The 27677-nt window shown below is 38.6% G+C and overlaps 1 protein-coding gene across 3 annotated transcripts in view; it reads left to right on the forward strand.

Annotated features, from left to right (window-relative positions):
* LOC113527654 (zinc transporter ZIP11) overlaps positions 1-27677 on the forward strand; it is a 129697-nt gene that overhangs the window by 92036 nt on the left and 9984 nt on the right. For all 3 annotated transcript variants that reach the window (XM_026915663.3, XM_026915667.3, XM_026915665.3), the window contains exons 6-7: positions 1744-1914; positions 18124-18193. In XM_026915663.3, coding sequence (XP_026771464.1) covers positions 1744-1914; positions 18124-18193 — 241 coding nt within the window. The remainder of the gene's footprint in view (positions 1-1743; positions 1915-18123; positions 18194-27677) is intronic.

The following is a 27677-nucleotide window of genomic DNA, read 5'->3' on the forward strand; positions in this document are numbered from 1 at the left end:
ATTTTAATGTTATGGCTGATCGTTGGATTTCATAAACACGTGTATGTCTTCTCATGGGATTTGACGTAAGACTTACATAAATGCTTCAGTATTTCTGAATATTAATCCAATACTTATGATTGTGTTATGAAGGACCACTGTAGAAGACCTTCAAATTATGTCTTACCATTTATTCATTTTTTTTATTCTAGTCACAGTCTTCACCTTCGTTGTTAGTTAATCTTTTAAAAAATCCAGTCCTTATGCTGAAGAGTAAAATAGCACTGATAGAAAAGCAACAACAAATTCATTAATTAATTTAACAACAAACAAGAATCAGAATCATGTTATATCACAATATCTTTTAGGCCACAGTTCTCACATCAGGCCAACATGCTTTGTCATTTATTTTTTGCACATCTGAAAGTAAGTCATGGGAATGCACAGGAATTTTGTTTCTCTTACAGAGTAGCATTTCAGTTTAGGTTGTTCCTTTAACCAGATATGTCTGTCTGTCTGTCTGTCTGGATGAATGTCTGTCTTTTTGTCTGTCTGTACATACCTTACATATATACATTCATATCTGTACATTTATCTGTTTATCTCCAGGGGTGGACAGATCAGTAGCTTGGGCAACCAGGACAAGCAGATTTCATATCCAGGCTATTCGTTTTTTATTCATAGTTGCCCAGCAGAGAAGTAGAAAAAGAAAAAAGAGTAAGAAGTAGACAATACAACAGTTTTTAGTTGGATTAAGTTGGAGTTTTTGGTTGGATCTAGTTGGCTTAATCAGCATGCATGAATGACCTTTTATGATCTTTTCAGAATCAGGAACACAGGAATATGGAAATACTAGCTGTTATGGAAATCCAAGCTGTCTTATAAATCTCTTGCTTACAATGCATAGTTACCTCATGATTAATTGAGAGAAAATAAAGATGCTAAACAAAATCAAATAATATATTTCGCTTACAGTGCAAGGAGAGAACACCACAGCTCATAGCTGAAACATTTGCCAACAGCCTGCCTTTTGTCCAGGTTGCAAACCCAATGTGCTACATTAGAAACTTTATCAGGAGAAGATAATGATATGGTTTAATTATCTTCATTATAAGGAATTCCTACACTGACTCATTTCCTTTAGGCTGTATTAAAAACTGCATCAAAAACTGTGCTATTAGCATACCATGAATACATTTACAGTCATAATACTAAACTGGTGTAGTGGCTAGCTGAAGGTTATCCTTACTGCAGTGTTCTTCATTACATTTTACTTCCCTTTGAAGTTTTACTTAATCCAGGCTAATGAGTCATGCAATGATTTTTACAGCAATTGATTGTAAATATTGATTTTCGTATGTCAGTTCTTGTTAACAAGGGAATGGGAGTAATTAGTTTATTGAGCTGTTGTTCTTGACATCTTTCAGGAAATTGCTTGATATATTAGTTAAATAATTGTGTTTGGCTTCCAACAAGACCACCCGAGCACTTCAGTGCATACTGGTGAAGAAATACTTAATATTTATTCATCTTTCAAGAAGAAATGATTGAGGGGAAAAAAGTACACATGTGTACACGCTGAAGTGACTAATTTGCAAAGCAATGTGTTTGCTAAGGTTGTGTTGTGATTTTAGTGACTGTATTTCAGTAACTTTTGTTTAATGATTGACTTCAGACTAAGACTGAGTTGAATCCTTTTAAAAATCCAGGCAGTAAGTATTTCCCCAGAGCTGCGTTGATGTTAGGTTTATGTTTCTATTATAGATAAAATAGAGAATGGAGAAGTTTACCATAGAAGAAAAGCAACCCACCCTGGTCAAGTAGCAGAAGAGATGGAAGTGGGTGCTAGACCACAGGAAGTAATTTGTCCATCAGCAAGCAGCTGGAGACGGATACTGCTATTAATCCTGGCAATAACCATACATAACATTCCTGGTAAGTCTTCTCTTTGTCTCCTTATTTGTGCCCCTTCCTCTTCTCTGTTTCTTTCATTTCTTTAAATGTTGATTTAAAAGAAAATCAGTTTTACTCAAAATCCAGTTAGAAATTTACATTTTCAATGTTACCTCATTTAATAGAACAGATTTTGTATCTTTAGAGCTGTGTGTGTGTGAATTTCAGAACTACACAATTACTTATGAATAGTCTAAACTGGATTGGTGAGAGGAAAAGTGTGTGTGCAAGTGTGCGTGTAAAATTCAATAACAAACTCCAGCTTTCATATGAAGCACCTGACATTTAATGTCACCGAGGCTGATCTGTTTGCTTCACATCTCTTATTATAAATATTCAGGTAGCATAAACAGCGTGAACTTTGCTCTAAATGTAAACTAGATATGGGCAGACTGTCAGTCTGTCTGCCTGTCTGTCTATCTTTCTGTTATTTATTCAGATGTCCTTTTTCTAATATGGTTATCTCTACACAAATTGGTGCATACTTTAGAAATGATGTGCTCAGGTCAGGGTTTGAAGCTCACCTGTCCCTCAGTGAGACAGATCATCACCCTGACAGTAAACTGTACTTGATTTGACATGTTTCTGAAAAAAAGCTGTTTTTGGAAAAGGTGTTTAAAAAAAAAAAAAACTAGGCTTGAGTCAGTTGTTTTTTCATCACCTTTGCTTTGAACTAGAAATAAATCAATAAAAACTCATCGAGCATGTGTAGGTCAGAGATCCCAGGAGAATGTCAAAAGATCATTTAACTGATGATGTTGCTAACACTTTGCGTGAAAATGATCTGAACTGAATCTGCGCATGTAGTGTATTATATAGTAGGATACAAACGTCCGAGACTACTAGCAAAAATGTAAAAAATTCTACTCAATTCTGCTTTAATTCATTAAATTTATTTATTTATTTATTTATTTTCTGTCTTGGCAAGGTCACACTTGGCTCACGCAGTTTGTTCACCCGGTAATTTTTTTTTTTTAATTGTTGTGATGGCATGCACTCACCAAGCAGTTTATCAGGAACACTATACTAACACTGGGTAGGGCCTCCCTTTGCTCACAAAACAGCCTCAATTCTTTGTGTCATGGAAACATTCCTTTGACGGTCTCGTCCATATTGACATGATTGCATCACGAAATTCCTGCAGATTTTTCAGGTGCACTTTCATGCTGCGAATCTCCTGCTCTACCACATCCCAAAGGTGTTCTATCAGATTCACATCCGCTGACAGGGAAGGCCACTGAAGAACACTGAACTCACTGTCATGTTCTTGAAACCAGTTTGAGACGACTTTTGCTTTTCGACATGGTGCATTATCATGCAGGAAGTAGCTATTAGAAGATGGTAAATTGTGGACATGAAGGGATGCACATGGTCAGCAACAATATATGGGAAATATGATATGGCATTCAAGCAATGAATGATTGGTATTAATGGGCCCAAAGTGTGGCAAAGTGTGGACCCAAAGTGTGCCAAGAAAACATTCCCCACACCATTACACCACCTCCACCAGCCTGGACTATTGACACAAGGCAGGTTGGGTCCATAGCTTCATGCTGTTGGCACCAAATTCTGACCCTACCATCTGTGTGCCTCAGCAGACATTGAGATTAATCAGACCAGACTACTTTTTACCAATTTTAAACTGTCCAGTTTTGGTGAGTCTGTGCCCACTGCAGCCTCAGCTTTCTGTTCTTGGCTGACAGAATTAGAACCCGACTTGGTCTTTTACTGTTGTAGCCCATCCGCATCAATGTTCGGCATACTGTGGATTCTGAGATGCTTTTCTGCTCAGCACAATTGTACAGAGTGGTTATCTGAGTTGCTGTATCTTTTCTGTCAGCTTGGACCAGTCTGACCATTCTCTGTTGACCTTTCTCATCAACAACCCTTTTTCGTCCACAGAACTACCGCTCACTGGATGTTGTTTCTTTATTGCACCTAAAGACTGTTGTGTGAGAAAATCTCAGGAGACCAGCAGTTAAAAACCGGCCTGTCTGACAGCAACAATCATGCCACGGTCAAATTCACTGAGAACACATTTTTTCCCCATTCTGTTGGATGATGTCAACATTACGAAGCTGCTGGCCTGCACCTGCATGATTTTATGCATTGTATGCACTGCTGCCACATGGTTGGCTGATTAGATAATTGCATGAGTGACTAGGTGTAAGCAAGTAGTGGAAACAGCAAATGTTGGACTCACAATCCCAGAATACAATGCAGTTATATGACTGAGTTGTACTGAGTTAGTCAAATGGTATTGTGGGTAATTTAGGAAACCATTGATGCCACTGAACATCACCTTTTAAACGGATTAATATGCAAGTTGTTCAGGGTAGAGATTTCCTTTAATGTTGTCAAACTGTGAATAGTTACTTTATTCATCATTGGAGCAGCATAGGCCAAAGCAGATGTCTTGGGTGGGAGGTTTGGATGGGGTGTTGGGTGGGAGTGTTGGATGGGAGTGTTAGGTGGGGTGTTGGGTGGGATTGTTAGATGGGGTGTTGGATGGGAGTGTTAGATAGGATGTTGGGTGGGATTGTTGGATGGTAGTGTTGGATGGGATTGTTAGGTGCGGTGTTGGGTGGGATTGTTGGATGGGATTGTTAGGTGGGGTGTTGGATGGGATTGTTGGATGGTAGTGTTGGATGGGATTGTTGGATGGTAGTGTTGGATGGGATTGTTGGATGGTAGTGTTGGATGGGATTGTTGGATGGTAGTGTTGGATGGGATTGTTGGGTGGGAGTGTTGGGTGGGAGTGTTGGATGGGAGTGTTAGATGGGGTGTTGGGTGGGGTGTTGGGTGGGATTGTTAGGTGGGAGTGTTGGGTGGGATTGTTGGATGGGAGTGTTAAATGGGAGTGTTAGATGGGAGTGTTAGATGGGAGTGTTAGATGGGAGTGTTAGATGGGAGTGTTAGATAGGAGTGTTAGATGGGAGTGTTAGATAGGAGTGTTAGATAGAGTGTTGGGTGGGATTGTTGGATGGTAGTGTTGGATGGGATTGTTAGGTGGGGTGTTGGGTGGGATTGTTGAATGGGAGTGTTGGATGGGATTGTTAGGTGGGGTGTTGGGTGAGAGTGTTGGATGGGATTGTTAGGTGGGGTGTTGGGTGAGAGTGTTGGATGGGAGTGTTAGATGGGAGTGTTAGATGGGAGTGTTAGATAGGAGTGTTAGAGTGTTGGGTGGGATTGTTGGATGGTAGTGTTGGATGGGATTGTTAGGTGGGGTGTTGGGTGAGAGTGTTGGATGGGACTGTTAGATGGGGTGTTGGGTGGGATTGTTGGATGGGATTGTTAGGTGGGGTGTTGGATGAGATTGTTGGATGGTAGTGTTGGATGGGATTATTGGGTGGAAGTGTTGGATGGGAGTGTTAGATAGGAGTGTTGGGTAGGGTGTTGGGTGGGGTGTTGGGTGGGATTGTTGGATGGTAGTGTTAGAGGGGATTGTTAGGTGGGGTGTTGGGTGGGATTGTTGGATGGGAGTGTTAGGTGGGGTGTTGGGTGGGGTGTTGGATGGTAGTTTGTCAGCTATGAATTGATGTTTTCTCCAGGTGATCCAGGACCTCCTGTCTGATGTGTGAGGTTCCAGATGCTCTTAACTCTCTGGAAAATGTTTTATTTCAAAGTCCTCTCTCACATTTCATAAGTACATTGTGTGTGACAGTTTCCTGGAAATGGTGCCAGTCTCATCCAAATGATCTGTATGTCTACCATGTAGGCAGTTTTGAGTCCAGCGACGCTTAAGACTGGCTTTTAAATAAGCAACCATTAGAAACTGTCTTTTATATTGAAACAAAATTAAATGTTAAAAGTTTGGCTATTGGTACTTCTCTGAGTGCTGTAAATTTTTAAACCCCAATCTGAGCTCCCTCAATGCTTAATCCATTAATTACAATGTAAATAATCATCATTTTCAAACAAACATTTCTTTCACATAAAATTGTGATTTTTTTTTTCTGTGAGCATTAGACTTGCTGTCTGAACCACTTTTGTTTAAAACTATTCTGAAGTAATGACACCTCTGTCTCCCTCATATCTGGTGTAAATCATGTAGTCTTGGTTCCAGCAGAACTACAGAACACATTTTGTGCAGGTCAGCTGAAAGGTGTGCATGTGTTTCTCTGTGCCATTACCACAAATCTTTTTACTAAGTAATTAATCAAGGTATATTGAACAGGCCAGAATCAAACTCAGAGTTGCTGTAAGTTCGATTTCGTGAAAGTTAGTGAAATGATTGATTGGTTTAAGCCCTCAGGCAGTTTTACTCCAAAGGGCTTTTCTTTTGAACATGAGATGACTAGTAATTAATTGCTTAAAACAAAACCATAAGACACCCCCTTCCACTTAACTTATTCCCAGATTAGTCGCTTTGACTTCCATGCATTTTAATAGCTTGCTTGGCTGCAGTTGTAATTACCTGCTGATCTGAGTGGATTAGTCACCGGGCCTGAAAGTCAAATTGTATTTGAGAACACTTATGTTTCGAAAATGGCATTAGCCTATGCACACTATGAGTAGACTGCTAGTTTACAGTGTTCCTCAGTTGAGACCTTATATTTTGTAAGGATTAAAATACAAATTGGTATGCCATTGTAGCACAGTAATCAGCGCTGGGGTGGTGTGATGTGGACCATTGTTACTGTTACCACCCTGAAGTTGATTATTTTCCAATAACAGCATGTTCCAAAATGTTTTATTCTTCTTATACCACCAACACTAGCAACTGTTGTGGAATATCCATGACACAAGTTAATTCCTGTTATCACATTATATCAGCTAGGAACAATCATTCTCTCACTTCTCTCTCTTGAAGTTAATAAGACAGGTAAGTTGCAGCTTGTCAGTGAGAAACTATAAAGGTTAACATTTCCCCTCCTGAAGACTTTTCCATAGAGGAAAACTTATAGTATTACCTTTGACAGTTACAACACTGACACTGGAGACTCCTTCCAAAAATGCAAAATAAATGTTTTTCTTTCTTAAATAATATCACAGTTTTCAATAAAGCTAAAAAATGAGCCTTATTCTTAGTAATAGTGTGTGTGTGTGTGTGTGTGTGTGTGTGCACGCTTGTGTAAACCATACTGGGATTTTATTTGCCTTTTACAAAATGTAAATGATTATTGAAAGTTGCAGAAAGTGAATTTCTATTGATTTAGCCTTACTCTTCAAAATGGTGCCCTTTGGGACCTGCAGTATAGTTTTAGTTTTTGTTGAAATAAAATGCTGTTTTTAATCACCTTAAAAGCCACAGTATGTGAAGTGGAAAGAACCAAAAGTCAATAATCAATAATCAAGCTAATTAAATTGTACTTGTGTGTCTGAAACCTTGAACCATGAAGGAGAGTGTTTGAATGGATTCTGCATTTATTTATTTATTTATTTATTTATTTAAATTAATTTAATTTTTTTTATTGCATTACATCTAGCTATTTGGTTTTAGTATTTAGAAATATTTAGAAAAGTGGCTCAGTAAGCTTTAGATCATTTACTTTTGTCCCCAAAAGGATGTGAATGAACTGGTACCACCCCTAAAAAAGCTTTAATAGCTGAGATTTTGACTCTGCATCAATATCTTTGATTAACTTGAAACATATTTAAGCTAAGATTGATATCTGAAACTGAAAAACATTTGATACTGCTGAGCAGATATTGATACTTCACAAAATATAGGTGGTTTTATAATGGAAGGGTCTTTCAGAATGGCCTTGCATTTAATTTGCATTAAAAACTGATCTTGTGTCGACATCCCTGGCTTCCTGTGTCAGGTGCAGGAATCTCAGTCAAGATGTGTGTGAAAGGCACCCAGCAAATGTAATCCCTTTGAGGACACTTGAACAAGGTTGAGGGGCCATGTGGATACTTGGAACTTAATAAAAGACATCCTCATTTTCTGCAGCTCAACATAATGTGAAGCCACCAGCATAATGCCAAGCCACCATGATCCATCATAGATGCAAGACACGCACTTGCCTGGCTGAATTCTATGGAAAAGCTCTTTTGGCATGTGGTGATTTGACAGAAAGAAGATGACATCTTGTTTATAACAAAATCTAGTGCTTATTTAAGATTAGAAACTAGTGGTTTTACCCCAGACATAGCACACTACAAGATACAGGAAAGAAAATAGAGCTATGTAGTATAGAGAATGTTCTATAATGTTTCAAAATGCTAGTTGTAAAACTGATGATTTTCTTACATCTGAAATCTTATAGACTAAGAATAGAAGCAACTGACTTGGCCATTACAGAATATTCCGCTTCTTTTCCTTAAAAATGAAAGCAACCCAAAACTAAGTATGCTTTAGGTCATTGTGCATCTGCACTGTGAAGCAATATCCAATGAGTTTTGAAGCATTTGGCTGAATCTGAACAAATAATATACAGTGCATTCAGAAAGTATTCAGACCCATTCACATTTCTGCGTTTTGTTATGTTGCAGCCTTATGCTAAAATGCTTTAAATTTTTTTTTCACAGCAATCTACACTCCATACCCCATAATGACAAAGCAAAAAAAAAAACAGATTTGTGATAACTTTGCAAATTTATTAAAAAGAAAATACTGAAATATCACGTTGACATAAGTATTCAGACCCTTTGCTATGACACTTGAAATTTAGCTCAGGTGCATCCCATTTCTCTGGATCATCTTTGAGATGTTTCTACACTTTGATTGGAGACCACCTGTGGCAAATTCAATTGAATTCACATGATTTGGAAAGACACACACACCTGTCTATAAAAGGATTGTGTCGAGGCACAGATTTGGGGAAGGCTACAAAACAATTTCTGCTGTATTGAAGGTCCCCAAGAGCACAGTGGCCTCCATAATTCTTAAATGGATGAAGTTTGGAACAGCTAGGACTCTTCCTAGAGCTGGCCACCTGGCCAAACTCAGCAATTGGGGGAGAATGGACTTGGTAAGAGAGGTGACGAAGAACACTGTGGTCACTCTGGCTGAGCTCCAGAGATCATGAATGGCGATGGGAAAAACTTGAAGATCAACCATCACTGCTACACTCCTCCGATCTAGGCTTTATGGCAGAGTGGCCAGATGGAAGCCTCTCCTCAGTGCAAGGCACATGAAAGCTCAATTGGTATTTGCAAAAAAGCACCAAAAGGCCTCTTAGACTGTGAGAAACAAGATTGTCTGGTCTGATGAAATGAAGATTGAACTGTTTGGCCTCAATTCCAAGCGTAATATCTGGAGGAAACCAGACACTGTTCATCACCTGTGCAATACCATCCCAACGGTGAAGCATGATGGTGGTAGCATCATGCTGTGGGGATGTGTTTCAGCAGCGGGTACTATGGCCCTGGTCAGGGTAGAAGGAAAGCTGAACTCAGCAAAATACAGAGAAATACTTAATGAAAACTTGTTCCAGAGCACTCAGGACCTCAGACTGGGCTGAAGGTTCACCCTCCAACATGACAATGACCCAAAGCTCACAGACAGGACAACTCAAGAGTGGCTTAGCGGCAACACTGTGAATGTCCTTGAGTGGCCCAGCTAGAGCCCTTCATTGAACCCAATCTAACACCTCTGGAGAGACCTGAGAATCGCTGTCCACCGACGGTCCCCATCCAATCTGACAGAGCTTGAGAGGATCTGCAGAGAAGAATTGCAGAAAATCCCCAAATCCATATGCGCAATGCTTGTCACATCACACCCAAAAAAGACTTGAGGCTGTAATCACTGCCAAAGGTGCTTCAACTAAGTACTGAGTTAGGGAGCTGAATACTTATGTCAATGTGATATTTCAGTTTTCCTTTTAAATAAATCTGCAAAGTTATCACAAATCTGGTTTTTGCTTTGTCATTATGGAGTATGGAGTGTAGATTGATGTGAAAAAAATTATTTCAAACATTTTATCATTAAGCTGCAACATAACAAAATGTGTAAAAATGAAGGTATCCAAATACTTTCTGAATGCGCTATAGCCCTAAGCACTCCACAATTCATCCTGCTGCTTTTACCATCAGTGACATCATCAGTATATACAAGTGAACCAGTTCCTTTGGCAGCCATAACTGCCCACGCCATAAGATGAGTTGGTACACTTCAGATCATGAGCAGTTCCTTCCCTTCTCCATACTCTTCTGTCATTCTGGTACAAGTTTATCTTTGTCTTATCTGTCCGTAGTATGTTGTTCCAGAACCATACAGGCTTTTTTTTTTAGACGTTTTTGGCAAACTGTAATCTTTTTGAAGCTTACCAGTGGTTTACATCTTGTGCTAAACCATCTGTATTTACTCTGGTGAAGTTCACAGACCTTGACACAGATACGCCTACCTCCTGGAGGGTGTTTTTGATCTGGCCAACTGTTATGAAAGGGTTTTTCTTCACCAGAGAAAGAAAATGATAAATTGAAACATATTGAGCTCTGTAGCAGCACCTGAGGTGTCATTTTAACCGGAAATTGAGCTCCCAAGACAGCTAAAATGCTGGAGGTCCGTGGCTCCTTTCCTGGGCACCATAAATTTGCAGAGGCACAGTTCTGATGTCATTTGAAAGCTACTAAAGATCTCTTTTTAATGGTTATAAAGAGGTCACATTACCGTATACCCTTATAATGGCTTGCGCATATTGGGACCTCTGGTGTTCAAACAGTACAAGTGCATTAGATGCATAATTAATAGAATGCTGATTCCTGCGTTTCATTCCATTAAATGCACATCGTCAAAAATCTTTGCCTTAGATCCCAAGTGAGCTCATTTTTGGACCCCCTGAAGTTTGCTTACCAGACACAGGTAGGCGTGGATGATGCAATAATTATTTATTGCAGAAGGCCCAATCCCATTTGGACTACACCAACACCACGGTGAAAAATCACATTTTTTGATTTCTCAAGTGCATTCAAAACCATCCAACCTCTCATGCTAAGTGAGAAAATGTGAAGAATGCCAGTTGACACCTCCCTGATCTCATGGGTCACAGACTACCTCTCAGACAGGCCTCAGTTCATGTGGCTGTAGAGCTGCCTGTACAGGTGGCAACTGAGCAGCACTGGAGCACCAGAGGGAACTGTGCTATCCCTCCTTCTCTTCACCCTGTACACCACAGGGTGACTCTGGGGTGATTGGGTGCATCAGGGATGGATAGGAAGAGGAGTACAGGGACCTGATAGACAAATTTGTTGAGTGATGTGGAAAGAACCATCTACTCTTTAATGTGGCCAAGACCAAGTAGATAGTGGTTGACTTTGGGGGTAAGATGACCACAACTAGACCAATAAACATTATGGGACAGGATGTTGAGCTTGTTGACACCTACAAATTCCTTGGTGTCCACCTCGAGGATCAAAAAAATAGTCTGGCACACATCTTTGAAGTGATGTAGCTGAGGTCGAGAAACTGTCAGAACCAGAATTCACAGGTACTGCCGCTGTTTCTACCTCTGGGTTTTTTCAAGTGTTTTCCAGTGTTTCCTTAGTCTCCACAATGCCAGGTAATCAACATGCACCAACCAACTCTAACCATAGAAATAAGAATAACATATTGTTGGTGAAAATAGAACTTTAAAAAAAAAAAAAAACAATTACAAAATGCTCCCTCTCTCCCCAATGTTTTTGACACATAGAATTATGGGATACATCTATGCTGCCAGAAGACGACACCTCAGAAGGCAGCTTTCTGCCCAAACATTGTTTTTTACGCAGTATTTATTTATTTATTTTTTAGGTTTCAGTCACAAATCTTTTTTTTTTTTTTAGCTTTTTTTTGCACTAATGCAGAAACAAGGCAAACTTTATTTAAAAAATAAGGAAGTTGAAAACATCTGCACAGTACTGTATATGCTTTACACTTTCTGAAAAATGTGCTTGAGCTAGCTGCAGGGTTAGTTCAGTATTTGGCATTAAAATATCAGTGTGTGAGCTGAAATAAAGTAATCATTCAGTGCACTATTTGTCTTGGGCTCTGTTTGATCTTCAGGTTACGTTGGTAAGAGTAAACACATCTGTTTTATGCAGCTGCTTAATGTTCTGCAGCTGCTCATGTAGCTCTTTGGGAATCGGATCATTAATTAGTTTCAGTGATTTAGCAGGATATGCGTGAGAAGTTTAGGGAGAGGTTATACATTAAGAAAAAATATTTACACACTAGCACTCACATATTCTTATACATACAAACAAGCAACCACATTAACTAATTATTAAATTATTAATGCGTTATGAACATTCCAGTCCTGATATAAACATTCCTTTATGGATGGTTATTTGGTTTATTCAACTTTTCCTTCTCCTGTCGCTTTACTTTTGCATTTAAACAGCATCTTAGGCAATCTGTGTAATCTCTGCTCCTCTGTGTTTTGTGATTGTTCCACTAATCTTCAATACTATCATGACCCTGCATCTTAAACCTGGATCAAATCACACTCACAACAACTTAATCTCTCAATGATCGCATACTTGATTATGGTTGTTCAGCCTTACTTACATATTCATTTTATGACTGTTTGATGATAGTAATTCCCTAGGACTGGCATGTTTGTGTCTCATAAATAGAAGTGATTAAATAATGCTTGTTGGTGCATATATCATGCAGAGAATACTGACTCTTTTCTGTGGTAATTTCTGTCCCACTGTGGACCTCAATAACATTAATTGTGCAATGGATAGAGTATTAGCTCTTTTTATTTGTGCAAAGTAGCACAAGTGATGTGAGACATGGTTGCAACTGGATTGTAGTGTTTGCTTTCCAGTTTCCTCCTGCTCCAGCCCCACTGTGAGTCAGGACTTGTATCAATATTAATGTGTCTCAGGTCTACACTTTAATGTTTAGTGATAAAGGAAAAGTAAATGGCCACCTGTTGTATTAGTGGTGTGTTGGGCCAATCTTGTCCATTCTTCAGTTAAGTTTTCTTGTCAATTTTGAATACATCAATTAAAGCTTCACTGTCTGCATTTTAATAAAAATATGTAAACTTTTGAGGCAATTACTTCTCCAAAAGCTAATTGGAGTCAGATGTTCCAGGTAATGAGATGAAATTGGGGGTCTGGGTTGTAAAAATTCATCTTATAGAAAAAAGCAGGCGGAAAATCTGGTTACTGCCAGAATCTATTCTTTTTAAATAAGATCTGTTCATGTACACCATGCCCTGACAAAACTTAAGAAAAGAAGAATTATAAAGATACAAAAACATGTCTACAAACACATTTCTTTTCCGCTTTGATGTTTATTGGGATTTTGTGTAACAGGACAAAACACAACAAAGAAAAACAAACAAAAAAAAGTACAAAATTGCTTATGGTTACAGTGGTCTGTTACAAAAAAGCATCAATCCTTACATTTGGCTATCTGTTACTCCATATGTCTTTTCATTACATCATACCTTCTCCATTTTTCCCACTTATTAAAAAATACTTTTTCCTTCAACTGTAGCTGGTAAGTCATTTTTTTTCTATATGTAGATTTCTCTTACAATTTCCATCCATTGTTCTATATTTGATGGTTCTATCCTATGCTTGAAATAAGTAATATTTTGGTTAAGTCTCTGTCATTATCATTATCAATATGTTTGTTTATATCTCCAAGGTACATAACTCTACATTCTTTAGGTACTGAATAACCCAGAATATCCTTAATCACAGCATACACATTTTCCAAAAACAAGTATAATTTGTTCCATTGCCAAAAGATGTGTGTGATTGGCTGCTGTACTCATGCACATCCTCCAACATGGTTGCTGAGAGACAATTTGCTTGCTCTTTATTTTAGGTGTTATAAAATAGCGAGTCAGATTTTTCACATCCTTGAGTTAGTGGTCTTGCAGGTTTAGAGATTTGTGCAGCTTGTATTTCTGCTATAAAGTAGTCCCTTAATTGTAAGTGTCTGAAAAGATCATTATTTCCTAATCCATAATTATCTCTGAATTTCCGAAAACTCATCACGTTTCCATTCTTAATAATGGTACATATTGCTGTCATGCTCTTTCTCCCCATTCTCTTCTCTTTCTAATTTTTATAATTTTTATCACACCATTTAATTAGTGGCCTTAGTTGAGCTGCCTGGAAGTCATCTGCCAGGTTTGGCAGTGACATCCCACCTTTGTTTTTGGCTTCCTACCACTCCATATGAATCTTGAAATCATCTTGTCCCACGTTTGGAACCTTTCTTGAGGTATTTTAATAGGGAGAGAATGAAACAAGCACATAAGTTTAGGGACAACATTCATTTAAATTACTTCAGTTTTTGAGCTTGAGTCTAATGGTAAAGAAGACCAGTTCTCAATGTCTCTTAATCTGTGAATGGAGCTAGTTATAGTTTATATTTTAAAGTTTATCTAATTGTTTTGTTAAAGTTACACCCAGATATTTAATAGTTTTTGCATCCCATTTTAATTGGAATGTCTTCTTGATTTCTTGGAAGGGAGAGTAATTAAAGGCAAATATCTGTGTTTTATTAACATTTATCTTGTATCCTGAATGTCTGCCGTATGTATCTAACATCAAGAGCAGAAAACGTGTTCGGATTCTTCCGATAGATTATAATATCATCTGCGAATATGATGATATGTGTTTTATAATAACTCCTCTCAGGTGTCCGCTATATCCTATTGCTTGCGCTAAGGCTTCAATATATATGGAAAAAATGAGAGGAGATCAGCTACACCCCTGACGTGTTCCTCTCTCAAGGGTTATCCTTTCTGTTAAGCTACTATTAATTTTAATTCTAGTGCTTGGATTTTCATATATAGTTTTGATACATTTAATTGAATCTTTGTTAAAACCAAATCTCAGTAAACACTAAATATAAAAAAAATCCAATTTACACTAGCAAAAGCCTTCCATGCATCCAGAATAATCAAAACAGGACTTTTTTATGCATTGTGTTTATAACATGTAAGCTTCTCCTTATATTGTCCAGTGTTTGACGACCTATGATGAAAACTGTTTGTAACTCCTACATCTCTTCGCAATAATGGAGGTATATATCTTATAATCTACACGAGTAATTATATAGGATGGATAGTAATTACTACAATGTTCTAGGTCTTTGCCAATCGGAAGGCCAGATTGGAATTCAAAGAAGTACAGAGATGAGCCACAAAAGGTCTGGAACCAAGATTAACCTCTACTAAAGTAATAGAAAGGCCAATGTGTGTAGAAAGAAAGGATCTGCTTCCAAAACATATGAACTCATCGATCAAGCATGGTGGAGGTAGTGTCATGGCTTGGGCTTGCATGGCTGCTTCTGGAACAGGCTCATTAATCTTTATTGATGATGTAACTCATGATGGTAGCAGCAGAATGAATTCAGAAGTCTACAGAAACATTCTGTCTGCCAATTTACAGAGAAATGCATCCAATCTAATTAAGAGGAATTTCATCATGAAGCAAGATAATGACTTCAAAACACACTGCCAACACAAGAAAGGACTTCATCAGGGAAAGAAGTGGAAGTTTTGAGACTGGCCAAGTCAATCACTAGACCTTAACCCAATTGAGCAGTATTTCACCTCCTGAAGAGGAGACTGAAAGGAGAAACCACCCGAAACAAACGAAGAAACTGCGGTACAAGCCTGGAAAATTAAGTTTTATTTACTTTAAGACTATCTGTTCCGATATTTTTGCTCACCTAAAAATTGGGTCTGCCAACAAAGGTTCCATTATCTAAGCTATTTAACACATCCAGATATAATTATCAGGTAATGAAAGCTGAAATTCTGATCTATTGTGTCATTCATCTTTTGATCTCAAACCAAAATGTCTGTATATGACTGTGTATATGTGTATGTATGTATGTATATATATATATATATATATATATATATATATATATATATATATATATATATGGGGGGGGGGGGGCGCTTTATATGTAGGTGGCAATTTGTATTTATTGTAATGGGAGTTTGCATTTAACTTCCTACCAAGCAATGTCAGTGTGCACAGCTACTTTCAATTCATTATGTTTAATCTAGTTGACATTATTGTACTCATCTTTCATTACCTCAGTCTCAGCAGAGTTACCTCTTCTAAATAAGGCTGTTAAATCCACATGGCCAGTTCATTAAATTTACCACCTGCACTTACACAGAGTGAAAATGTGTGCTATTAAATATGATATGGGTGCAGGTGTGTGTGTGTGTGTGTGTGTGTGTGTGTAAAACTTGAGCCCATTATCATCTCATTACCACAGTGTGACACTCATCTGCTGTGACCTTAGCTGTTTATGTATGTGATAGACCTGAGAAGGTGCCATCTTGTAAATTTGCTTCTTCTCACACTAAATTGTTTCAATTGATTGTACTGTGAAACATTGACATGTGCAATAAGCAAACGAGTGGGATTCAGTTCTTTATAGACAGCACAGTAGACACAAGATGTCAAACCAAAATGAGACCTATAACAAGCCATTAAAACCAATCACACCACAACCGCTTACTGCTACACAAAACAAGTCATTTGTTTTATGAGTTTTTTCCCCTTTTTTTTTGGTTGCACATATTTTTGGTGCTAATCAAGCTGTATTATAATGCAGCACTTGTATTATATTACAGCACTTGATTATGTTTTTACACAGATTTATCTGAACCTTTTAGTAACTCTGTATTTCCGTTAATTACAAGAAACAAACACCCCTACTAAGGACATAGCTATGAAGAAGGTTCACTTGTCACATATGAGGGACATGTTTGAATATATTTTGTGCTAATTTATTTAGCACAGGCTTGTGGATTGCATTAGACAGTAGTAGTAGGAGGCAATAGTAAAACAAGAATGGACAAAATCCAGTCATTTCGGCAAGGGGTCATCCAATATCTATAGTAGGGGTTGCACTATTATTAATTTTTACTAGTTGACCAGTAATTTAAAAAGTAGTCAACTAGTCATCTTTAACAAATTATCAGGCTATTTATTTTTATCAGATTACTCCAGACCCTAGCACAGAAGTATGATTTCTCATACTTCTTGGCTAGGAAAATAAGGACCATGATGTCTAAAATTCAGCAGCAGGCTGCCAGCAATTAATCATGTAGTACTCCATTCTCTAACGATGATAAGAGGCATCATAATCCAAGAACATCTTGAGATACCTAATAGAACGTAATAGATCATGGGCCATTTCCCTGAGTTTTTGAAGATAGCTATTGTTAGGTCACTCATTATGGAAACACAACTTGAACGTTCTTATCTCTTCAGTACCCTCTGATTTCCAACATGCCTCTTCTATTTGCAGAAAGTTGTCACCCAACAGCTTAGCTTTGAAAAATGTCAAAAATTTATTTAATTAGAACAGATGGTCACCCTTCACCTACATTGGAGGTTCTAAGAAAAAAATATTAAATTAAAGTATGGTTCTCACATGGTTCAACACAGTATTGACTAGATCTACATTTGGGTGCACATGACGTCAGTCTGAGGCAAAGAGTGCACATGGCCTCAGACTGGGGCAAAGTTTCACCTTTCAACATGACAATGACCCGAAGCATACTGCCAAAGCAACGCTGAAGTGGCTTCAGGGGAAAAGTCTCTGAATGTCCTTGAGTGGCCCAGACTTGAACCATTTAGAACATCTGTTTAACCCTAAACCCTAAAGATGGCAGTTCATAGATGCCTCCATCCAATTTGATTGAACTTGAGAGGTCTTGGAGAAACTGCCCAAATCCAGGTGTGCAAAGCTTGTAGAGATTTACCCAAGAAGACTTGCAGCTTTAATTACTGCTGAAAGTACTTCTACAAAGTACTGAACAAAGGGTCTGAATCCTTAGCTAACGTTTCTCAAAACATTTTTGTTTTGATTTGTTATTATGGATTATTGTGTGTAGGTCGGCAAAATAGTACATTTGATCCATTTTAAATTAAATCTATGACACTATAAAGTATGCAAAAAAAAAAAAAAGTGAAGGGGACGGAATACTTTCTGATCCCACTGTATTTGGTGAGTTAAATGTGTTAAGTCAACATTGCGTGAGGATCCGTTGGTGTATTTGGACTGAAAATAACAGAAAGTATTAAAACTGGATTCTTTCCAGGTCTGTTTTTTTTTCCCCAGGTTGAACTGCTGTCGAATGTACCATGTCCTCACTGAGAGGACACAAACTCTCATGTCTCACTCTCTCCTTACTCCCCTTCATTCCAGAGCATACATGTAATCTTATGCCTGAACTCGCTTAAATTTTGTATACGCGCACTGTAGAAGATATTGACAGGTGTGTATGTGTGTCTGTGTGTCTTCTCATTCAGAGGGCTTGGCTGTTGGGGTGGGTTTTGGAGCTGCTGGAAAAACCTCCTCTGCTACATTTGAGAGCGCCAGGCAAGTCTCCAACGTTTTCCTCATACATCTTCATGTTATTTCTAATTTAATATCATTCATACCCTGTGCTGTTGAATTCTCAGATCTGAAGATCAGAAGGTATTGATTAATTTTCTATAAGAGCAGCTCTGGCAGTTGTTCTTCTGCAAGGCAAATTACATGTTTATATTAATGCACTTGTGCATTATTATCACTTTTAGTTGTCTTATTAAGAGAGAGAATAGACAGACACTAGTGAGGGAACAACTGTTTATATGTTATATTGTAAGTGACAACAAACTTGGCTCAAGGATATTCCAATACATGAAATGTAACTATAAATGGATCAAATGTATGGCATCTCCTGGAGGAAACTGGAGAACCCGGAGGAAACCCACATGGATTCAAGGAGAACTGGAGCTCAGGGTCAAACCCAGGACACTGGAACTACGAGGCAGCTTGCATCATGAGAGATGATCTGGAGTTAAATAGCTCAGAGCAAGGAGGCAGAGTTTGACTTTAAACGCTTTTGACTATTTTGTCTGTAACCACTTTATGTAATATAATATGAAAGGCTCTCAGCTATGTTTTAGATCAGAATCAAGATCATTTTGCATTTTGCTCAAGATCTGATCTTTTATGAGGCCCTTCTACATATATCACTACTACATATTATTGTATTAGCATTATAAACTTGACCATCTGCATTTCCTGGTCAGTGTGATACACACTTCACCACAGGTCAATACCACAGTGTTTGCTTTATAAACAAAATAGTACATCCTTTCTTCTCAGAACAGCGATAAATCTCACACTAATAAGCTGTAAGTCGATTAATCTGGGAAATCTGAATTGCGAAAAACCTATAAAATAAATGTTTTTGAAATGTGTTTGATGATCTGAGGTTCAGATTCTACAGATTTTATATATTAAAAAAATATATATACCAGAAAACAAAATCACAAAAATAAATTTCACATTTTATGCAAATGATTAAAATTATGAGTGGACAGGGCTAAATGGTCCCAAAGGCAAATATTTATGGCTTGATCCAGTAAAATAGCCTCAGGGTTCCAGGGTCCTGGGTTTGATCCTGAGCTTGAGTGCCAGTCTGTGAGGAGTTTCACATGTTCTCAGCATATCTATGTGGGATTCCTGTGGGTTTTCCGATTTCCTCCAACCTCCCAAAACATGGCAGTAAATGGATTGGCTAAGATAAATTGCACCTAATCATGAGTAAGTGTGGGAATGTGTGTGTGCATGGTACCCTGTGATGGAGCGGTGTCCCATCTGGGGTGTATTCCCACCTCACCACCAGTGTTCCCAGGATAGGCTCCAGATCCACCATGACCCTGACCATGATAAAGTGGTTGCTGGAAGTGAGTGAGGGAGTAGTGCCCCCCAGTGACATATTAGTATGAGGTTGCTATAGGCTGACTAGAGGGACATATCAATCAAGTGTTATGACACTAGCTCAGTGTTAACCCTGTCAAGTGAAGGCTGAAATCTAAATGGCTGATGGCAGCCATGTTTATTCATTAAATCATATGAGATATACAGTATACCAAATTTCAGATCAGTTGGACTACTCCTGTGAAACAGTTAACAGTTCATTAATAAGCTAGCAGTTAACAGTGCATTTTATACAACATGTGAGTATAGTTGTTAGCAAGCCTCAAAAAAACTGACGCAGAATTAAACTGTAAAGAAAGTGTGATCTGTGAGTGCACACTAATCATCATCATAAGTTTGAAAATACAGGGTGTCCCAAAAGTTTCCATACACAGGGGAAATTAACACTTTTTAGCAAAAGGTCTTCCAAAACTTTTCATACTTAGTTTATGTTATATATTTTTTTCAGACAGCCTTTACAAATGCCCCTGAAAAAAGACGAATGTGTTGAAATCATTCTCATGACTGAATCAGAAAACTGTAACAAAGTCGGAGTAGACTTTAACAGGAAACATGGCGAGCACATCACACACGACACTGTTGCCAAACTTATTACCAAATTCAAAAAGACTGGAAGCGTTGCAGACCAAGCAAGAAGTGGACGTCCACGAACATCCCCTGACGAAGGCACAACCGACGTGGTGCTGGCATGCATAGTCCCCTAGGTCTGGAGACTTTTGGGACACCCTGTAGTGTAGACACGCAGCATTCTTTGACAGTCCTGTCCTGACCTACCATGTGTAGTGCTGTATTTACACTCTGTTGTGTGATGCTGCCACCCAATGGTCAGGAGCAGTGTTAAATATGTAAATATAAAGGTGGGTCTAGTGGCGTGAGATGGTCTAAGACATGAGCAGGTGGGTGTATGGAAAAGGCGAGAGAAAGACTGAATGTTATAATGTGTGCTCCGAAAGAAGATATATTACATAGTATATGACATAACATGATTGCATCATCAGACCACACATTACATAGACCCGTGTGTGTGAGTGAGTGTGTGTGTGAGAGAGAGAGAGAGAGAGAGAGAGAGAGACACAAGTGTTCTTTTGTCTCAATAAATTTATGCTAGAGTAAGAGCATTGTCTGGAATGGAGCAATGTGCACACATGTTGCAGTTATTACAGAACAAGAAAGGAGTCTTTGTCACACTGACTGAACTCTACCAAAAAGGGACAGAGAGAGAGAGAGAGAGAGAGAGAGAGAGAAAATTCAAATATCCCCATATAAATATAATACAATAACTCTATTGGCTTCAAAATGCATTATTTTCATGAATGGATGTTAATATTGTGGTGTTGAGGAGGGTAGCGTTGCCACCTCACAGCTTCCTCAGTTTGATCCTGAACAGGATAATGGGAAAAAAATTGCTTTGAAGAATTTTAAAGTATTTGTGATCTGATGTTGTCATGTGAAACACTCGAAAGCTGCTGTCTGGAATTGAAAATGATTTCCCACAGTGTATTTTTCTTACAATCTTCACAGCCCCCCCTTCACACACACACACACACACACACACACACACTCTCTCTCTCTCTCTCTCTCTCTCTCTCTATCCAAAGGGACTAGGGCAATAAGTCTTTGTGAAACAAAAGTCCACTTGTTTCCAGAGGGGAAAACTGCTGTATGTCTTTTTCTCTCTCTTTTCTCCTTGCTTGTTCTCATGGTCAAAGGCAGACTTCGCATTCCCCCATACCCACACACACTTGGGTGCACTGTTAAAACCAGATGCTTTGAACCTCTTCAAAGCAGCATGTTATTTTTTTACCCTTGTTCCTCCTATGTGAAGAATGTTTTGAAGGTGCTGAGCATATGGTTTTCACTACAGCTGAGAGTTCAGACACACAGCTGCACTTACAACTGATGCCTTTTCCAGCATCACACACAATATCCACTTTGTTAAGTGGCTGGATAGATTTGGAGCCACTCAGAGACCTGTGTATAACCTTTAACAGCAGTAGCATCTGAGTGTGTGTAATCTTTCGGAGTGAACAGTCTGACACACACACAGAGCTCTGTTAAAACTCGCAGGTGTCTTTCAGAAATGCATACTGGAAATGACGTTTCTTACGTTTCTTAAGTTCTTCAAAAGTTGTCAAAATAGTTTTGATCACACTGAACACATTCAGCTGAAACACATTTAGCTTGTTTTTTGCTTTTGAATTGCAGAACTTAAAATAACACTAAAAGGTTGAAATAGACTGTAAAATGCAATCAGTACTGTTTACACTGAACTAAATATATTTGCATTAGTTTATTTGGCAGACACAAGAGTCAGAATAATAGGCATAATAGTCAGCATAATAGAATATAGCTTTTAAAGGAGCTCAGTACTATTACTACAAAAGTAATGCCAGACCGGTAATGCCAGACCGGTAATGTTCTGGTACCGACAACATGACCAGAAGCAAGTATAATATGGAATAAAACACTTGGTCTGTGATGGTACTGGAAAATAATCAACAACAGGGTGGTCTGAAGTAGCTTGATTCAAAGCAGAGTTGCTGTTACCACCCTGGAGATATTTTTCCTACAGCACCATGTTTTATACTTATTGCGATTTGCCAATGCTAACAAGTTAGTTCCTGTTATCACTTCAGCAGCTACATCGGATATAGCAGACTGAACTTTTAAGTGGCTGAGATGCACACTGAATCGGATAGGCATATATGACTGTCATTCTTATGGGTGACTTCAGTGCATGAATTGGGAAGTATAGTAAGATCTGGCAGTAAGTAGCTGGAACGCATGACACTAGACAGATAAATTTCAATGGGATAATATTCCTAAGTTTCTGCGCAGAACAATGGCTTACTGTCATTCTGTTTCAAGTAAAAGTACAAATATAAAACCTCATGGATGCATCTACAATCCAAACATTGACTTTTGATTGAATTTATTATTGTCAATATTGTGAAGATATCAGAATTGTGAAGATGTTAAGGATGTTCTATATACTCATGCCATGAGGAGAGCAGAATACTGGATTGACCATCAGCTGGTAATGACAAACCTACACCTGTATATCAGCCCACGTGTTTGTCGACTTATGACCTGCTACCAGAATCCCAGTGTGGGTCATTGTGCATATGGACTTCACAACAAGACAACTACAAGAAAAGTGTGGAGAACATCATCAAAATGTATTCACTGTCTTCATAGACCTGTCGGAGGTCTTTGATACAGTGAATAGAGAAACATGGCTACCCAATAATGTGTGTCGATAACCTGCAGCCGTTTCTTTGAGGGAATGATGGCTTATGTGTCGTTGGGAGTTCAGATGTCTGAGCACCGGGGTCAGTGTGTCCTTGCCCCTGTATGACAGAGCTACAGAGAGATGTCAGACTAGATGGCAACTTAGTAAACATCCAATGGCAACAACTTGACTACAAACTTGTTGCATACTTGACCTACAATATGCTATTGACTGCACCATGAAGTCCTTAAAACTGAAGTCCTTAGTGGAACAGCGGTGCATTCAATTCAATTTTATTTGTATAGCACTTTTAACAATGGACATTGCCACAAAGCAGATTTAAAGAAATATATAAATTCCAGATATAAATTTGTCCCCAATGAGCAAGCCAGAGGTGATGATGGCAAGGAAAAATTCTCTGAGATGATACGAGGAAGAAACCTTGAGAGGAACCAGACTCAAAAGGGAACCCATCCTCACCTGGGTGACAAGGGATAGTGCGATTATAAATAATTCTCTTCTACAACTATGTGCTTTATAGTTAAAAAAATCTCATCCTTAGCAGCAGCAAGTGGTGAGAATTCTAGCCGATGCATGTCCCCAGTCCCCTGGATTTCCAATAACTGGGCACACACCACCATCAACTACACAATTTATATGTTGCACAATTTGAGTATGTTGGAAGCATTCACTCTCAACATAACACTGATGAGGAAATCAAGCAACCTGCCTCACTGCATCATAGTTGGGAAGCATGGATCTGGGACCAAAGGTACACCTACAAGTAAGCATATAAAAGGTCTAGAGTTGATTTCAAGTGCGGCATTTGCATTTGGAATCTGTTGCTGTTAACTCTTAATATGAAATCCAAAGAGCTGTAACTGCCAGTGAAGCAAGCCATCATTAGGCTGAAAAATCAAAACAAACCCATCAGAGAGATAGCAAAAACATTAGGTGTGGCCTATGGCTGGGTGGTATGGCAATATATATCGTTGCAACGATACAAAATGTCAACTGCAACAGATTTTTCTATTCCATATATACCGCGGTATGTAAATAGCCATGGGCGTGGCTAACTCAGTTTCACATACAAGACTCCTGCACGTGAGATGAAGAAAGATAAACACGGATCAGGAGGACCCACAATCAAATTGGGTTTGGATTTTTTTTGGGTTTACACAAGCCAACAAAGAACAGAAAAATGTAATTTGCAAACTATGTCATACGAAGCTAGCCACTAGCAGCAGTAGTAGAAGCAGCCTGTTTCTTCACCTCAGTATCAAGCATGCAAAAGAATATTATGTAAGCCAAAACATGTGCACCGCATCAAGTGGTCCGTCAACCTCCGGTGCTACAAGCAATAAAAACAATCACCTCAGATTCAAACTAGTTTGGCAGAATCTTTTACGAGAGGCACTTCATATGAGAAAAGCTCAAGGAGATGGAAAGAAATAACACATACTGGAGAGATGATAGCACAAAGCTTAAGCATGTTTTTACACATACCCTTTCAATCTGTCTAAACAGAGAGGTGTGAAAGTGCCGCAGGTTGACCGTGCAGTTGGGATGTGCAAGAGAGTCATGAGTGACTTCTCAAATACTTGGAAAAGACAGCGTAACTGGCCATCGCTCAGACACAACTAGGCTTGCCTGCTACTAAGCTCATAACTGAGACTCTAGCAAGATGGGGCTCTGGACAACAAATGACAGAAAGGATCATAGAGCTCACCAAGGACATCAAGGTGAGCATTCTTGACTATTTCATTGAAAAATATGCTGTCCACCAGGAGCTGCTTGACATGGCTTCCCTTCATGATCCTCACTTTAAAACCACAAACCTAAATGCAGAGACAGTGGACTACATGAAGGTCAAAGCTGCTGTAGAGATGGAAGAGTCTTTCAGCTGAACAGACAAAGTCCGCAGAGTTGAAGCTGCTGAAGAGTCAGAATTTCCTGATAAGAAGCAGAAGATAAGCTTGGGCAGCTTCTTCAAAATTGCCAACACCAAGCTGTCCCTCAGTCAGAGAGAGTCCACTGACATGGAGCTTAACAGCTATTTACAGGCAGTTGAAGTTGAAGGTGAGACCAACCCCCTGGAATGGTGGCGGCAGTACAAGGCCAATTTTCCATGAGTGGCTAGACTGGCAAAAAATATCTGTGCATCCTTGCCACAAGTGCCCCATCAGAGCAGGCTTTCAGCACAAGTGGGAATATTATCACATGCCGCAGATCAGCACTGAAACCCGAGAGAGTTGACCAGCTTTTATTACTGTGCAAAGTCTTAGGCACCTTATTTTTTTGGACAAATTTTGTTATAGACTTCTACATTATTGAGTCAGCACAAAAACATTTTATATTTCCAAACATTAGTTTTCCAACAAAAAAATTAAATGTTACAGAAATATGTTTATGTAAAGAAAGCAACATTTTACATAACAGACCACTTTTCAGACAATATATATATATATATATATATATATATATATATATATATATATATATATATATATATATATAATGAAGGCTGCTGGGTTTTGCTGCAAAATAAGAAGCAAGTACAACAGTCAAAGTCTCCAAAAGAGCGGTCAGATTCTCCAAGATCCTCAGTATATCTTATCATCAGTATATCTTGTACTTGAGGCTACTAACAAAATTGTCACACCAAATATTCCATTTAGTTTATTTCTGTTTACTGCTCTTTATAAAGATAAAATAGTATTATATTTATGTAGAAATTTCATAATTTTTGAAGGCATCTTTGTTTTACAGAATTTCTTTGCAGGTACCTAAGACTTTTGCACAGTAATGTGTATCTAACCAAAGAGAATGAAAGAGCAGTCCACACAGTGTTACCAGGATTTGCACTATGTCCCATGTTTCACTCAGTAAGGAAAACAATTTATTGTCCTTCGCAAGGTTTTGCGGATTTTTTTTCCTTTTCTGTCACTCTTACAAGGCCAAATATTAAAGAGTAATATTGCACCCAATACATTCTAATACATTATTGTTTCTGTAGTAACAGATAATTCACAGGGACTTGTATGGCGGACACTCCATAGTCTAATAATTAATGGATTAAAAAAGTGCTATTGTTTGACAAATAGAAGATGTAATGGTTATCTTAATGATTTTGTCTTATTAACACCAAGATGAAAAACAAAAGAGGCTGATGAGGGACACAGCTGTGTTTTATCATGTTTCGTATTAGAAAATCATCTTTTATTTGCTCCCAGGAGAATTACCTGGCTGTGCTGGGTGCTTGCCGCTTTCAGCCATTTTATTTCTTTCCGAAAAGCCTGAATTAGGGGTGGAGTGAAGGGGTGATGGGGAGCGTCTATAAAATGACTGACAGGCCCGTAATTTTTCAAATGGGTTTTCTCAGTCACTTAATACACTTGTGCTGATGCCATGGCTTAAACCGTAACTGTTTATTATGTTGTACATATTTTCCAGGTAATGTGTACTACTAAGAATAAAAATTGAATTACGCCTTTCAAAGGGATTCATTCTCTCTCTCTCTCTCTCTCTCTCTCTCTCTCTCTCACACACACACACACACACACACACACACACACACACAATCAATTAGTAAATGGAAACAAGGCATTCTGAAAAGGACTAAATAAAAAGAAGGACTTAGCATACTGCTATGTAGTAAGTAAAGGAAGAAGTGGCAAGGTTCAAGAGCCAGGAGTAAAGCCAACACTGTTATTACAGGTGAAACCCTCTCTCTCTCTCTCTCTCTCTCTCTCTCTTATAATGCTGGTCAGATCATACTTAAATGACATACAGTATGATGGCACTTGTTTATGGGGTGAGATTATTATCTCTCTCCACTGTGGGAAGAGGCTGGTGGCTCTCTGTGTAAATGTTATTCTCTATTCTGCTATTCAAAGAGCACATTGTGCAGAGCTCTCCAACCACATAAAGGCACTGCTCTCTCTCTCTCTCTCTCTCTCTCTCTCTCCCTCTCCCCCTCTCCCTCCCTCCTTCCTTAATCTTCATTCAGAGCTGGTTCTGTTTCTGTTGACTAAGCTTGATGTGCTTGTCATGCTTATATCATTGTAGTGTCTCCACTGTTCCCTACTGCTTTCTGTTTAATCCCCTTTTTCATCAGGCAAAATTCAATAACCAATCCAGCACATTTGATTTAAGTGTAGAGGTTATTGATTGTTTAATACGTTTAAATATGTTTCACAGGCCAGGAAGCATAAATGTATCCCTCCAATATCAAATAAATCATTGGACTGGGAACATATTAGAATTCATTCAAGTTTGATTAGATTTTGGTGGCACAGCTGATACATGTAACGTTGCTGTCTCTTTGCTGCAGGGTCCCCGGTGTGGAGTTTCTGTGTAGAGTTTCATGTGTTCCAGCTGGGTAGCTAAAAGCAGATCAAAAACTCATACTATATTTTACAGATACTTCTATATCTTTTAGGTTCAGTCAGACAAACATAAGACTTGTTTATTTGGATTGTTACAATGCCCATGAAATGGCTTGAGATCTGTGATTTGATTCTATATTTTGATGTAATTTCTTTTGAAACAGTAAGGTAGGGAGGGAGAATGTCAAAGGACTTGTCTGATTTCTACAAAAGCCAATAGCATTTAAGATACATTGCACCTTGTGCTGAATCTAAACAGACTCAGCAGTGGCTGAGCAAAGCAGGTAAATACACAGCCAAGAGTTTAAAGAGCACTTGTTTTGGGGCTCCCAAGTCGTGCAGCAGAAAAGTGCCCTGTCGTCAGGAGATCTCTAGTTCAAATCCCAAAGGTGCCACAACCATCCGTGGCCAGGAAAACAAGAGAGCAAAACTGTCAGTCACAGTGACACTAGACAATTGTGAGCTTCTGTAT

The sequence above is a fragment of the Pangasianodon hypophthalmus genome, chromosome 12, assembly GCF_027358585.1.
Source record: "Pangasianodon hypophthalmus isolate fPanHyp1 chromosome 12, fPanHyp1.pri, whole genome shotgun sequence".
Lineage (NCBI taxonomy): Eukaryota > Metazoa > Chordata > Actinopteri > Siluriformes > Pangasiidae > Pangasianodon > Pangasianodon hypophthalmus.